The following is a 16,961-nucleotide window of genomic DNA, read 5'->3' on the forward strand; positions in this document are numbered from 1 at the left end:
TCCATCTATTTTGCCACATTCCCCTTTAGTCTTACACAGCACCAAAGCCCCAGCACCCACACACGTCCCCTGCACTGTCAATATTTGTGTCTCTTTCCATGCCCAGCTGAGGGGAAGCACGAGAGCACACGAAGCTGTGGTTAATTCTGGTCTACTCTCACAGTGACATGCCCACACACACAGTAATTAGTATACTGGTGGCTAAACAGAACAAGCGACTGTTGAATTTACACTATAGTTCCTCCCACAATGAAGTTAACAATTTGTATCCTTCTAATCTAGCTCCAACTTCTGAAAAAAAAAATGTAGGAAGAGATTCTTAGCTCTGAGATCTCTGCCCATCTCTAAAGGCTGGGCCAGATGGGCTTGGACCACGTCAGGGGTCTGGGACAGGTCCTGTGTCTCCTCTTGTTCAAAGTGTGGAGAGAAAGAAAAAGAAGAAGTATCCAAAAATGACCAGAATACTACTTCTGAACCAATGATTCATTCTTCGAAACAAAATCCCCAACAACATTTGTGCTGAATTTGCTAATTTTACCCTGTAGAGCTGAGACGCTAATAAAGACAAAACACAACACTTAGATTTAAGCAAGAACAGACAAGGAAAGTAAAGGGCCAGAGGATGCAACAACATTTTGCAGATTTTAACATAGGTCAGTCAAGCCCAGAACTGAGTAATTTTATTGTATTTTTCTATTGTTTTGTATTGAACCAAAAATATTTATGGTTCCAAGAGTCTAGTGAATGTCTGTGTGTCCATATTCTGTGAGCAGTTTCCGTTCTGCTGACAGTTCTCAAGAATGGCCTGTAAAATTCCACAGTCCAGTCCAGGGGACCTTTCATACAAGGGAGGGAGGGAGGGAGGCAGGAAGGAAGGCAAGAAGGCAGGCAGGCAGGCAGGCAGGAAGGCAGGTTGGTTGTAGCAACCAGTATGAGAAAGACCAGTAAAAAGTTGCAACAACATACAGAGGGGGAGCAGACAAAGAGTTGTTTTGGGAAATGGTGTAGCTTAAAAAGAAGGAGGATTTGAATGTGGTTCAAATGAAGTGTCAAAACATTGCAGGGTCCAGTTGGCATCTCAGTTGTGGCCAACTGCAGCAGGAATGGAAGGCAATAAACTTCTCAGAAGAAACTCATTTTTAAACGATGAGAAGATTCCTCTTTTAGGGAGAAAAAAGGACAGTGTTGAAAACACTGAAGGCAAAATCAGAGTGGAAAGAGAATAAAGAAAAATCCTCAGTACTTTGTAAGTTAAGCATGACAGCACAATAATATGCCCTGAGAGCCCATTCTTGCTGTCTAAGAATAAAGAAATGAGTTTTCATTTCTTACTAGCATGAAGGTCTTCTCTTAGGAGAACAACTACAATAATTTGCTGTTATCCAATGTTACAACAAACAAATTAATGGTGCAGCTCTTCTAACTACAAAGAGCAGATAAAGTGATTCTGCATTTTACATCACTAGCCACATTAACTCAGCTTTTCAACTGGTGCTTGCCACAGAGCTTTAGGTCTGCATGCAGGTTTAAGTCTCATGTTGGTAACTGAGCAGGGAAACAAGCGAGGTTTTATCAGAGTGCCAGTTTCAGTATCTGCCGTACCCGGAGATTAAAGAAGCAAGACAAACTGGATAGCCCCTGCCACACAGTGAAAGGAGTCTGAGTGAGGAGAGGTACAGTGCATATAAACACAGTGATCTCAGAAGGGGAAGTTGAAAATACAGCTCTGGAACAGCATATATAATCACAGAGATAACTGAAAGATGTTGAGCTTGACAACATGCCCAGCAGCTAAAAGGAAAATTGCGGAACGAAACAGAAGCTAGGGTAACTAGCCAGTGGTTAGTTGAGCAGTAGCACCATTCCCAAAAGATTAACAGGTATGTATATCATGTGGGCTCTGCACATTCCAGAAAAATACTGGCTGTCTGCTAAGACGAGGCCCTGCATTCCTTTTAAATTAGTAATTCTTCTGCAGTGAGAAAGAATAAACATGCCTCTTGCAACCTGTTCAGAGACAATGTAATCTGTTCCAGGCAATGACTTCCCACCCATCATTCAAAGCTTCAGACACAGCTGTACTCAGACCATACAACTTCAAGGGAATATTACTTTAAAATGAACAAGTAATTCTGCACATACGCCAGGAAGAACAGTAACATTTACTGTTCACAGACTTTAAAGACTATGGCATTCCGTGAACAAAAGGTATGGACAAGCAGCCTCCAAACAACCCCAGAGCTCTCCCTTTAAAACTGAAATTGCCCTGTGGTCAGGTTTATCTTCCTAAGTACTGTCTGCTATTTTAACCCATGCAAATGGATGCTCAGCTTCAGCCTTTACAGAAAAAAATATAAAATCCAGGAACCCTGTAATTTCCACTGACAGCCTAAAACACGTCTAAATGGGGAATTACTGTCTTGTTCTAATTGCACTGAATACGGCAAAAATAGCTTCCTTCTAATATTACTGGACTGCTTCATAAGGAAGTGAGAGTTATGCAGACTTGTTATGAAAGCTATGTTCCAACAAGTTTTGTGAAAGCACAACAGCTAGATGGAGAAGAGAAACCCATACCAGCTGCTGTCCCTGGAAAGCCTGCAGCCAGCTGGCTCTCACGTACCAACCACTACAGACAACTCAGAATCCAGCTGCAGGGAGGACACATGCTGCCTTCAGTCCAGCCAGAGCTAAGGGAAAGGGAAGAGAGGTGAGGGCACAGGGGAGAAAAGTACATAGCAAATGGAGGAGGACATCTGTAAGCCTGCTCATCACAACTAGAGGAAAGAAACTGGGATTTACTGTGGGAGGGAAAGGGCTGTAAACCCAAGGGAAGCAGGATTACCCTAGTGCATGTTGACAGAACACTGTGCTGCAGCAGTGGCTGGAGTCTCCCACCAAGCTTCCTGCTGCCAAGCACCAGAGTCTGCATCAAGCCTGGAACACTTTGAACAGAGCAAAAAAATCAACACCTTATGTTTTCAAAGGTCTTCAAACGCCGATGAAATGTAGAAAAAAATCTCTCTATAACAACCTATTTCCTAAAGCTATCGATATAAATATACAAATAGATAATTTGTATAACAACAGCCTGCAAATCACTTGCTCAGGCAACATGAATACACTGCAAGAACTGGTGATTAATCTAAGCAGATGCCTTCAATTACACAGGCCAGTAATGACCCAAAAAGCACTTAAAATGGAAACCCAAAGCATTTTCAACTTTGCCTTTTCTAAAATATGATTCTAAATATGGACTTTAGAATTGGGTCAAACCTACCACATTATTTTTTTCTGAAAATATATTGAAAACTAACAAAGCTGTTTTCAGGGAGAGGTATTTAAGTTTACATACTTTTCTATCAATCACTGTAAATAAGGACAAACCCCTCTATTTACAATAGGCTACCAGACACATAAAAATTTTCGAAGTTACTTAAGCTGCTTTTAATCAACTTTATTGAGCTTGTAGAAAGAACTGTATCACTCATCTGTATAACATGTGCCTTCATTCATGCTGTGGTTATAACAACAGTGTTATAATTCTAATGACTGATGCACACAGATTTCTGGCTCTACATACAACCTTTGAAAAACACACTGGAACTGTGATCATAAGGAAGGAACTAGGCACCTAATGAACATCAGCTACAAACAAGTCCACCAAGCCAGCACTGCTGACACACACAGTGGTAACTGACCTGACCTCTCTACTTACACATCTTGCTTCTTTTGTACTGTTTAACCATTTTGAACACCAAAGCTTTCATATGTCTACTGCAAAGCTTTCAGTAACTACCAGCACACCTTTTTCTCACTACAAGAAATTAACTTCATTCTAAGAATAAAATACACCTCCCCATCCAACCCTTTAAAATTTGACAATCTCTTGATGGACCTGAAAATCTCTTCTAAAAAAGCCTGGTATGTAATGAGTATTTTGGGCCTGAATGTGTTGATTTAAATTTTCATCTGATTATGGGTTAGAAAATTTTAGAACCTTAAGAGCTGTTAGCTGCAAAAAGATCCATAAATGCAAATTAGAAACACAGGTGTGTAGAAAACCAGACCTGCACATGCTTCCAAATGCTGCTCTCCTCATCCAGCATAAGGTGAGCTTTGACATCTACTAATGAAACAACACACTGATTGCAGTACTGAACATTCTCCAGCCATCAGTGTGGACACTGTGGTCATTCCCTTCATCTCCTCCGGCTATTCCAAGGCAAGGAAGGCAACCACCACAGGCAAGACAGAAAGCAGCATCAACTCTAATGCCCAAGAGCATGTTATCTGCTGAATCACGGACATGGTGATAAAGTCTAAACAGTGTCACCGTTAAAACAGTGACATTTATCACACTCTGCTATCTATCTTTAAACAGAGTATTTGCTGAAGCTCCTAAAATTAGAAGGGAGCACACTGCAAATACCATGGTAACTACTTGGCATGGTAAATCAAGGTCCTTAAGGCTCCCACACAGAATTGCTGCTATTGTGACTAGAGTTATCCAAATGGCACCTAAGCATACTTCCTACTTACCAAGCAGAAATGTTACCTTGGATTAAACTAAGAATAAAGCTAGCAGCTTATTCATTCAAAATAGCAGTAAGATTTTTCTGATTTTAATGACTAGCTCAAAACTGCTTAAAAATAATCTTGTCTCTACTGTACATTGTAAAGCTAACTGATATGAAACTAATTTTAAAACACAAAGAATTTGCACTTTGCAGAGAGAGCTCCCCCCAAGCAGTTTAGAAAAGAACAGGGAGGAAAAGAAAGGAAGGAGAGAGATGGTACAATGGAAAACCTTACACATCAAAAGAAATAAAGATTTTTGATGTTGAATGAGATAATCCAGAATCTTCAGAAAACAGTTGTTCGATTTCAGGTCTCCATTTTGGTTTATAACATCTTCAATGACAAACTGAGGGTTCTGATTACTTACTCAATAAAAGCAGGATGGTACAATATATTTTGAGTGTAGCTGTTATCTAAAGAACTGTGCCTCCAGTCTTTGCTTTCAATTCAGCCCTCAATACATTGATCATCTTGGAAGCTCTCTTTCACAACAATAACTCCTTTGAGTTATTGTTACATTGATGTTCCAAAACTAAAAGAAGAGGCTGCTGGTGCCACAGACAACGGTAAACTAATTACCTTTAAATTTGCTTGCCAAACATCAGTAGTAGATGCCAGAAACGGGTCACAGAAGTTTCCTTAGTCTTTTTCACAGATTTTACTCTAATATTACAAGGAATTTTTTTTAGCCAGGAACAATAGCTACTGATTTAAATATTTTTCCTTTTTCTTAAGCACTTTCTAGGAACATCAGTATAGAAGTCTTCATAAAGCAGATAATTTGTATATACACAAGGAAGACACATGGGATAAATAGGTGTGCACTACCTAAATTGTTAAAGATGTCAACCCTCCGACACACATAATGCTGAGCAAAAATAGAACTGTCCCAGATTACAGGTGATGTGGAATGCATACGGAGAGAGAAGATACAGCTGTCAAAGCACAGATCATACTAATACGTGACATGCGGCTGAGAGTCCTTGTCAGAGCACTTACAAGTAAAACTTCTCTTCCCATACAGGGTTCAGATTCCCAAAGATCGTTTTTGTCCTCTTCTTTGTTTTACCCACTTGAACAGTTACATATGGATCGCTGGACCCAGTCTTGTCTTTGGCTTGCAGACCCTGAGCACACACCACTGAAAGGAAAAAGGAAAGGTTACAACCACTCTGCAACAAGACAATGTATCCGACCACTGTAGTAATGGACTCCCACACTCGAGCAGGTGTTTCCAAATAAGAAAAAGGGGTTCCAGTTTCTCGCCTGACTTTTAAAAAGAAGACCCAGAACTTTCTGCTCTTCCCTTATCATAATTGGCCCAGAGCCAGCACAGGGGCACTCGTTGGGCTTTGGAAATGTTTCTCAACATGTGTATCTGGTTCTATTGGCAGCAGGTCAAAGTGGCCCTACTAAAACATTAGGTATTTATGAAGGTGCACAAAGGAGCTCAAGTGCATTTTAGGACAGCCTTAGCAGTGTAAGAGTGTTTTATGCACTGTGTTTGATTTATATTTCTTTTGTTTGATGGTGTTTATTATGTTTGTCATTATTAAAACCTTTACTATTACAAAGCATGTCCAGAGAAGCTGTCTCTCTATTATTAAGCCACTCTGGGAAGTTGCAGGTCAACCCTCAGACTTGATACATCTTCATCTAGCTTACTACAATCTGGCCACGTGTAAGATTGTATCAGGATCACCAGGAGAAGCAGCAGCTCATAATGGCCAGAGAACTAGGAATATCTCTCATGAGAGCACTTCTGATGAGCCTCAGCTCATGGTGCACTGCAGTGCCTGCCATGGGGGTATCTGCACCTGCTACCTGGTGGTATGTGCACCCAGCAGAAAAATGCAGAAGTCAGAGAAGCCCTTCATCTCCGTTCTAATTTCACACCAATTCTCTTACTTGAGGCTCCCAAGTGAGACCAAGAGAATTCATGACTCTCCCACTCACCGGTGATCGTGATCTTTGCTGACCATTTTGAGGTACCATCAAGCACGCTCTGTTTCACAGTCTTCATCTGCTGAGCATGTGTCATTTTGCTCTCACAAAACACATCTCTGATCAAGTCAAAGATCTCAGGCTTGTTCCGCTCCCGGATCTTCATGCGATCCTTCATGGCCATGATGAAATTCTGGGTCCGGTCTTCAGCTCCATGCTTTGAGCTCTTCTCCGCTGCTCCTGTGCACCAGAAAATACACATTGCTCATCAGGAACAAACACACACTAAATCATGTCTCACTGAAATCTGGATAGGGGGATCAAAGCTACAAGTTACCCTTCATATGATGGCTCCTGATACTGATGTTTACACTCCGTCCCCCCTGTTCCAACATACACAGAGAACTTCGACATCTGGAAGCAGAGGGAGTAGTTCCTCTATAATCTGGGATCAGATTGCCCTCCTAAAAAAAGGTGGATTTGATATCCTTACAGCTGAGGAACACCCAGGAATGAGGTTCTTAAATTAACAGCAGGCATCAGCATGGCTCTGCTCTCATTATCTTGCTGTGAATAAATAAACCCTTGCTTAGGCAAGTGCTAAGAAGAGGACATAGGACCTCCACTACAAAGAGTACCTATGAGCTTGCTTCAGTGCTGCACTTCAGCACCACAAAAGAGAAGTTCAGATGGGTCCAAAGTGTCAGCATTCTCTACCCATGTGTGTCACAAAGCTCCCTGATGAGCTCAGTGCCACTGCAAATCTAAGTCTCCTTCTGCCTGGAACCACCCTGTCTGGATCAGGCATCAAGCTGCAGAAACACAGAGTGCCTATCTGGATGCCATTCTATTTTGTCAGTTTGCACAGAGACAACTTGAACAACCAATTTCTAGAACAGCACAGGTATATTAACTATAACAAATATCTGTAAGATAGCAAACTCAAGAGTTCAAAACTTGGGCCCTTATAAACATGCAGTGCTACTACAGTGTCCAGCAGCTGGAAACAAAAGAGCCAGGCACAAAGTCTGTAACTGCACAGGTAGTTAACTCCGTCTGACAAAAGAGAAGCCTCTTGCATACATACCTCTTAAAAAATTTCAAAGTTCATATAATTATGAGATAAGACTACTCCCACCACCAAATACTTCCTACTCAATTCTGACAGTCATTTTCACTGTCAAAATTTAGAAATTGACTACTGTGTCAAATGTGAGACATGCATCAATAAAAGCAGCAATGTGAGCCAACAGGGCAGATAACTCAGGTGTGAAATGAAAAGCAGGATCTCAGGATTGCACACAGTCTCTCTGTACACTGTCTGCAGCAATTTCAAATTATGATCTTAAGTCAGATTAAGTTAAACCAGTACAAAAGTCCTGTGAACACATTCAATCATAACCTTTCTGTTTAATGTAATACACTTTTGTTTTTTTTCTCCAGGATAGTTTAATTAAAGTAACCTTAGTCCTAGGAAAAATGTCCTCATTTAACTATTCACCAAATATTAAATTACCTTAAAAATATGTATTAAAGCAGGCACAAGGTGTGTGCAAAGGGAGTCATCAATCACAAAGATACATGAAACTGTTTTCTTCCAGAAGTGGGCAAATAAAATATCTGGAGTGCCCTTGCTATAAGGAACTACAGTTCTGCATATGAAACTGTTTCAGCAAGCAGTGACTGAATATGAAAGAAGTCCTATGAATGCATGCATACACACACATAGGAGAGGCCCAGCAGTACACAATCAAAGAGAATAAAATCAGTTTGCAATAGACTGTAACCACTGAAGTGTCAGAAGTTCATTAAGGACACTGCATACCAAGGCATGTTATTAAGGACCTGGGTGTGAAACATGCCATAATTTTGCATGACCTGAGTACTTTTTCATTTTTCTTGCTAGAGGCTTGATGTTCAGTATTTCATTCAGTACAATAAAAAGTACATGCCCTCGAGTTTCCTGTTGTTGGCTTAAGATGAAATAAAATCAAAAATACTGGAATTAATTACACAGTCCCTCCTGTTTCTACTCACCAGTGATGCACCTAGCATTTATTAAAGGAATATGAAACTGAAATGATACCAGGGGCTACGCTTTGAACTTCAGATAAGAAATGCTGTTCTGCTTTAACAGAACTAGGTCTCCTGAGGATGGAGATGGACTCTATGCTATATATGCAGAACTTCAGAAAATTACTGGGAAATTGGGAAAGGCCAAACTGAAAATTTTGCCTTTCCTAGCTGGAATTCTGAGATCTGTCATGATCCAAAGAAATCAACTTTGCCCTGACCTTTCTGACTTGAAAGAAATTTAGAGCAAATTAAAACTCGCCTTAATGCAAGCACTGCAGGACCATCAAATGAGGCTTTAGAATGCAAATTTGGACAAATGGAGGAGTTCTAATTAACAACATGTTCAACAACCCCACAACCTTCAGAGACCTTGCTCAGTGGATTTATCCTCTGCAAGCCTAGCAGCAGTCCAGGGGACCCTGAGTTGCAGGATGTTCAAGCCATGACACACAGACGCCTTAGAGCCCTCTAGTCACTTCCAAGACTTGGCTCTGCCTTGTGATTCCAGAGGAAACCCCCTACCTCCATCCACACTGCTTCTCCACTATGCCCAGATAATTTGCCCAAGCAGTTCCATTATTCCTTCCCCGGAAAAGGTCTCTCTCTGCCTGCAGAGACTATGCCTGAACTGCAGAGCAAAAGCCTGAATCAGACAGACACCTTATTTAACAATACAGACCAACAAAGAACACACAATGTGTGTTCTGCTGTCTCAACAACTCTCTCTCTTAATTTTGATACCTGCTTCTTGGTACAAAAGCAAGAAGGCTTCTAAACCAACCACTGGAGGACTAATTAACTATGATGTATGTGTTTTAAAAGCAAAACATGTCATTTTACTGAATGGCAGAGGGTACTTTTCTTGCTCTTTGACTGGGATTGTGTTTCTTCAAGCTGCAAAGAGGTTTTTGGTCAGTGGATCAGCTTTTCAAATCCTGTGGAAGACAACAGAAAGGCATTGGAATATATAATTAAAGTATATAGGTTCTGGGCTTTCCTTCTTCCTCTCCAGGACTGAATTATTAGTCAATTTACGACTTGAAACAGAAAGCAAATATATCTATATTGGGAATTGTATTGATTACAGCTATTAGTAAACCACTAGTGCTGTTATTCTATGCTTTAAGAAGAATTCAAGAAAGCAACACTGTTAGGATAGAAGGCAGCTGTTCAGTAGGCGGATAATGCTTAGAAATTATATATTCCTGAAACTTAAAATACATATTCAAGTTTCAAATAAAGGTATCCTTCCTTCTTCTGTGCAAATGTTTTCCTACATAGGACTCTGGGAGCAAACAACTGTTCATCACCATGGTGCCTAACCATCATTCAACTCCGAAGCCAAGATGATTAGCACGTAACTTAATTGGTCTGACTAACCTCCCACTCACTGATGGTCTCAGAACAGCAGCCTCTGAACTCAGAGTACAACACACACAAATTTCTCATCCAAAAAGCAACAGTTACACCTGCCTCACAGTCCTGAGTCAAAATGCATCCAACCAAACTAGCCCTGAACTGTACAGGCCTCTTACCAGGCTCTTGCTCACATAATGTCATTCCCTTCCATCCTCTTAGTAATTACTTCTCTGCACTTGTTCCTTGGTCTCCTATACATTCAGCCACAGATTTACTCTTTCTTTGATACCAGAATTGCCCAACCCACTGTAATTCAGTTAGTACTACACCAATGCTCAAGGCAACAGATAAAAGCTCAGTTTCCAAAAGCTTTGCATGCCATGGGGATGTTAAAGAACATCCCTTTATCCACTCTCAGCCAAGTAAGAAAGGAAAGGTACCCATTCAGCACAGATTTCTACTATCAAGAATAACAGATGGCTAAAAAGAGAGCACTGTCCCTTGAGCAAGTATTTATGAGCATATGATGAAAAGGTATGTGTCCTAACATCAGAATAATACCTCCTAAATACCTACAACACTGTGAACCAGGAGGCTGCAGTCCCCATACTACAACTGATTTCAGCTTATTGAAGTTCAGACACCACCAGTTCATGGAATACCCCTGCTAAAGTAGTGCAAATGGGTTTTGATTCAAATTGCAACAAAGCATTGCTGAATTTTTCACCAGTGCAGTCCCACACTGATGATAAATTTGCTGAGTGTATCAGATAATAACTTTCTTAAAAACATAGAGACAAAGAAAAATAACCTCAGAAGAAATAACCAGACTTAATTCTAAAAGACTTGGAGAATTATCTTCCCCAGAAAGATATGAAGGATGGAAAATGGATAAACAGCACATTCTAAATCTAAGGAATAAAACCCCAGGTGTCTACCCAAAATTTTAAGCCATAAACAATGGAAAAGTATTTGTGACCAACCTGAACATTCTTTTTACTCTAATGCAATGTTTTCTGGATGACTTACACAGACTGAAGTGCACATATATCCTGAGGCATCACGGTATAATCAATAGAATTGTACTTGTTGCCAGTCTGAAAATTTATTTTACTCCACTGTAACATTTTCTGGAAGCCCTAAATAGACATAAGTGAAGATACATCCTGAGAATGCTTTGGGTTTTTTGCCGACAGCCACAATAAAGCTTCTGTCAAGAAAAAATCCCTCCTGAGTTCAGTATACAAGAAAGTTCAGTCTTGAATTCATGGGATCTCTAAACTGCTGTTTGTCCCCCATGATACCCTGTTTCTCATTCCTCAAGCACAGACTGTGTTCTTGAAACATATGTATAAAAAAAATTGAACTTCTCCATTTTCCTCTGGATTGCTGGGTTCCAGTTAGAAAAATTTTAGCATGAACACACCGCAGCAAAGAACACAGTTGCCTGAAATTGCCTTTTAATACATTTCTAGTATTGAAAACAATTGTTTTCCCATTCCAGAGGCACATTCACCTCCTTTTCCAACTCTCCCCACTATCCTCTGTCTTTTTTATCTTTTCATTACACAATTACCATCTCCAGCTTCCTCTACATCTCTACCCCAGCTAATGATACCTTCCACATTCACAGTAAGGGTAACTCTGCAGACTCTCCTCACGGTTCATCATCCTTGATTCTGGACACCTTACAAGTAACTCAGTAAGTAAAATTTTTGTTTGGTTGGGTTTTACCTTTCTACACGCTTCACACATTTTAAGCCTGGTGTACTCTCAGTTGTTTCCTCTCTATTTCTGTAACTCTGCATGATGAAGTATCCTGAGTTTACTTTTGAAAGAAAATTTGAAAACATCTGCAACCTCCTGAATAAAATAACAAGTTCTTACTTAATGCTTTGCCATATATGAAAAGTAATTTCCAGTTGTTTCTTCTATTCTATGGAAAAACACATAGTATTGCCATCATCACATCCCACAGCCTATTGCATAAGATTATGTAATTACAACTGGAGATATGAAAACCTTTCCCCATGGTTATCCTTCAGTCTCACCTCCAGAGACTACCTGTTCCCAGGAAGTCTGAATCACTGAAGCTGTCTTCTACCTTCAATTTTCTCACAGCAAATTCAGCCCTTTTTCTCTTTAGTAAACAATAAGCTTAAAAAGATCATCTTTCTCCCTGTAGCTTATCTCCCTCTTCCCCAACATGGTGAAAGCATAAACAGGTTCAAACAAGGATTAAGCCAATTCACAGAGCTACTGCTGCCAGCTATGAAACAGTATCTACTGCCCAGAAAGGCTTTAAGATACAGACAACTGTAAAAGTAAGCCAGAGTCATAGCAGGTGCACTATGTGCAGATGTCCTACAGCTCTGCCCTGGGCTCCACAACATCCCTTTAGAAACATTCTGTTAGGACAGACTTAGTATAAATGTTTTTATTTTGTTTGAAACAGCATCATTCCTGCCCCCCTGTCTCAGACTGCCAAGCCTCTCTCTTGTAAGATCAACCATCTTATACCATCCTCTCTTGAGACATTCTCATACTTCTCCCATTACTGTTGAACTCTCTCCAGTACCCATTATCCCCTGAAGTCTCCCTTCTTGAACATGGAGAGCCACTACTACCCTCCTCTGCAGGAACATACTTCTTACCCATTAGCTATTTCTTTAATACAGAGGTTTTTCCCTGTTGTTTCTAACTTCCGGACCTCTGCCCTGTACAACAGCTTTGTGCCTGTTTCCTCTCTGGTGCTGGTGCAAACCTAATCCTCCTCTGTCCTCCACGGATATCTCCCTTACTGAGGCATCACAATTCCCTTGCAACATTACAGCATCATGGGTATGCATCTGAATCAAATCTGGATGCTTTGAGATTTTCACCTCAAATACTGAAAACTGCTAACCAGTTAGCAGAGAGTTCTGGTGAACTCCAGAAATAAAAAGGTCATTCTCAGGAACTGACTCTGTGCATCAGACTGTGACAGAAAACTGAGCTATGATCAAACTACATTCTCCTGAACCAAATGCAACACCGCAGATCTTTGCTTAATCACAGAAAGGTCTCAACAAAGCCAAGCTGCCAATGATGCCAACTGTTCAAATGCTATAAAACTCACCTTCCAACCCTCAAAGACAAATCTAGAACTGCTAAGCAACTGGGAGACAGAGATGTTTGGCCAGGATCAGATGTGTCTTACAAATAAACCACTGCATATAGCCCTAGACCTAACTATGACAAAATTTAAGACTTTACACACATCAAAAACACAAGTATAAACTATATCCATTTGAGATGTTAAGAAGAGTCAAAAGAAAAAAAACGAACGACCTACGATTCACTGGTATCCCTTGCTGAATCACTCAGCCTGGCTTTCCCAAACAACTACAGCCTAAGGCAGACACAAGATCTGACTTTTTATATTCCTAGAATTGCTGCTGACAGGACTTTGCATTAAGTCCCTTCATCCTTCACAAACTTTTCTGATTCCTATGACTTATTCCATCAAGCTACAATGGCAAGAAAAGTAAGAGTGCACAGAAAGAGCCACATCCTCCTACTCGACATTTAAAACACATGGAAGAAATTTCTATTCTACTTCGACTGAGATACTTTCCTCTCAAGCAGGAATATAAGTTTGAGACTGAATTAAGAAATGGCATTTCAAGCAAATGAAAACAACTGGACCAAGGCAGATACCTAAATGAATACTTTTTTCTCCTTCTTTCCCCTTTAATCAAATTCCTTTTAAACTTCTCCATTGTTTGTGCGAGGCATCATTTATTCTGCAAGTTAGAGTTCCTTGAAGAGATTACTTAGTTTTTTACTTAGTTTTACTTAGTTTTTACACCAACAAAATAATCTGAAATGCTAGCAGGAAGATGAAATACAGCCTATATACTCAAACAACACCTTTGTATCTGACCTACCATCTCTGTTAACTCAGCTCTAGGTCTCTAAAGTAGTTTCACCGAGCAGGCTTGCCGTTGAAAGGACAAAATGTCTTGCCAGGCTGCTGTTAGTACAGATAATCCAAGCAAAGTCCAGGGACTCTATACCCTAAGCAGGAACGCAGTGTTGCTCAAAGAAGTGTAAAACAGTGACATAGACTTGTGGTTTGAACAAGCAACCTGACTGCAATACCAGGGCAGGAGAGACAGAACAAATGTCAGAATATTCAGCCTTATACCCTAACATTCAACCCACACTTCAAGGCAGGATATGCTGGCAAATACACAACCTGAGCTGACACAAAGAGAGCAAACAAAACAAAAAACCAACAATCATAAAATCAACCAAAACCAAGAAACAGATGTGAAAGAGTAAAGAATTAAAGCTTCTTTTAAAGAACATCAAGAACAATGCTGCAAAGTTCTTCTCCATGAGTGGAGCTGTCTGTGCCCCCTGGAGGTAGATTTAGCCCAACGGCACCTTTTCAGAAAACACACAGTCACTTTAATCACTGCAGCTTCACTGATCCCTGAGATATCAGCAGTATATTCAGGAAGGCTCTGGCAATAATTTCTGGAACAGCCACACTCCACTGACCACTACTCACTCTGCAGGCAGTCAGCATTGAGCAAGTCTTGGCACTTCTCGTGGCACTTGACTCCGCACTCCCCGCAGCGCATTCCCTGCCGTGCGATGCCCCACAGCAGCCCCTCACATTCATAGCAGTAGGTGGGCGTTGTGGCTGTCCACACTTCAAAGTTGTGTGGGGTTGTACATGAGATGGGGTAAATTAAGGCTTGCAAAGTCTTCTTATAGACATGAGATTTCTGAAAGGCAAGAGCACATGTAAACCAAAATCCAGGAGGGTGACTGAGCCTATTTTTGCTGGTTAACAGAAGAGTTTTACAGGAAAAGGCATGAGCAGTGCAATGAAGCTACACATTTGAGGTGGACAAATGCATCAAATTTTTACATCCCATGTCAGAGGACAACCCTCACCTCCCAAATATGCCTCCCCAGGTATTAAAAAAAATTGGAAGACAACAATTAATGTTTGTGGATGGCAACTATCTTGAATAAAGCAAGTTTCACACACTGTCCCTTATGGCAGATAACACAGAAGAAAATGGTAAGATTACTGAGATCAAGAAGTGTTTGGACAACAACATCAAGGCAGATGATGCCTCTTGGGGTGTCCTATGCAGGATCAGGAGCTGAACTCAATGATCCTGATGGGTGCCTTTCCAGCTTGGTATATTCTGTGATTCTATGCTTCTGCATTTTTCAGGATTATACTCACACATTAAATATTATTTTTACGTGTTTAGTTTCTTTAAATAAATGATACAGGAAGCTTTGCATCTATATTTCTAAACATCTGTGAAGGTGGTTCTGAATCTCAGAGAGCCAAATCCCTTTAATTTGCTTACTAAGAATTAAGAGAAGTCAAGCAACCCTCCCACTTACCAGCTCTTCATCCTTGAGAGATGTTCTAGTAGCCATTGCTGAGGTAATTCCAGCTTTTCGGGATTGAACCAGTGACTAGGGAGGAAGGAAGTTTATTATTCACCACCAACATTTACAAGTGCAATGGTATTACATGCCCAGAGATGTGAGCAAGGGGACTCTGTCATGCCAGACATCAAACCAGCAATCTACTGCATTTAAGGTGGTTTCTTAAATGACTGCTCATATCTCAGAAGAGTCAAACGTATACTCTGAAAGATCTCCAACTTGTTTCCATCTGTCCATAATCAATCTCACTCTAGTAAATTTCTGTGTTTCTCTGAAAGAATTGCTAGTGAAACTTGGGCTCCCATCTCCACTTTCACATTCTGGTAGCAACAGTAGCCCTTCTACTGTCTGAGGTACTACAACTGACTCACTTTTCTGTATCTAACTTCATTAATATCCAAAAGGAGATTATTTCATCAACTTTACAAAACATATAACACCCCAAAATATGACAGTAAAGAGGTTGTAAGTAAAAAGGATAAAAGAAAGGGAGTGAGTTGGGAGCAGAGGTTTGAATGTGATGGTGTATCACATTCATCAGCCATCACTGAACACAATGAACTGCATTTTCCCCCAGAAGAACTGCTTTTCACATCATGCCAACACTGCTTTGCAGCTGTGAACAGCACAGGGCATCATCTTTGCAGCACCTCACAGTGGCATACAAGGGATTTCTGTAGCCACTCTAGCAATACGAAGGCAGAGAAGGATATTTAAAGATAGCAGCATTTGCTTTGAAATCATCCAACTCTATCAGTTTTGTATCATTTATGTTCTGTTTTATCCTCTTCCAAGAGAAACTCAGAAAGTTCATTCCAACAGTGATGGAGCAGGACAGAGTGCTGGATATGCATTCACTGCAATACTGCAGATTCAAAACAAAAAGCAAAGAAGTAGAGGGGGAAATCACATAAAGTAAAGGGTTTTTTTTCCTGGTGAAGACTTGATGGATAGTCTTCACCTCCACTTACCATGGCCTGTGAAGAGAGAGAATGAATGCATTCAAGGGAAGTAACAGAAGTTAATGCCATTATTGCAAAGATTTAAGATACAAGCAGTTAGCTTGACACAAGCTGCCCATGCATAAGCTGGCAGACAAAATTGTATGCATCTTTTCACATGAATTACAGGATATAGAAACTTTGGTCTTTCAGCTGTTACAGCATTTCTCTCAAGTATGAAATTGCTACGTGTCCCGAATACAACCAACAGAAAACCATTTGTCCTGCAGAAGCCTTATTTCATCATGTCATACAAGCATATGAAAGTTGTCCTCATTACTCACTTGGTTCTCATGTCTTCTCAGTGCAGAAGTCTACTGGCAACATTGCAAATAGCTTTTAAAATCCAAGCACATATGCTTGTTTATCTGTCCTCTAAAATTCCAGCCTTCTGATAAGCTGCCAAACCTCACATGGACATTATAATTTTCCCCAAGGTATATGATTTTTAGTAAAACATTTAAAAATGATGCAGGCCTAAAAACAATCAAATATTTTGTGTAAAATAAAAAGGATTAAGAACATGAGAAATAC

The 16,961-nt window shown here is 40.4% G+C and overlaps 1 protein-coding gene across 3 annotated transcripts in view; it reads right to left on the reverse strand.

Moving 5' to 3' along the window:
* LOC310922661 (protein unc-13 homolog B-like) overlaps window positions 1-16,961 on the reverse strand; it is a 208,411-nt gene that overhangs the window by 64,171 nt on the left and 127,279 nt on the right. For all 3 annotated transcript variants that reach the window (XM_083883374.1, XM_083883373.1, XM_083883372.1), the window contains 4 exons: window positions 15,379-15,453; window positions 14,519-14,738; window positions 6,538-6,765; window positions 5,581-5,722 (listed from right to left, as the gene is read on the reverse strand). In XM_083883374.1, the coding sequence (XP_083739500.1) occupies window positions 5,581-5,722; window positions 6,538-6,765; window positions 14,519-14,738; window positions 15,379-15,453 (665 nt within the window). The remainder of the gene's footprint in view (window positions 1-5,580; window positions 5,723-6,537; window positions 6,766-14,518; window positions 14,739-15,378; window positions 15,454-16,961) is intronic.

This window comes from Zosterops lateralis (genome assembly GCF_965231275.1).
Source record: "Zosterops lateralis genome assembly, chromosome: Z".
Lineage (NCBI taxonomy): Eukaryota > Metazoa > Chordata > Aves > Passeriformes > Zosteropidae > Zosterops > Zosterops lateralis.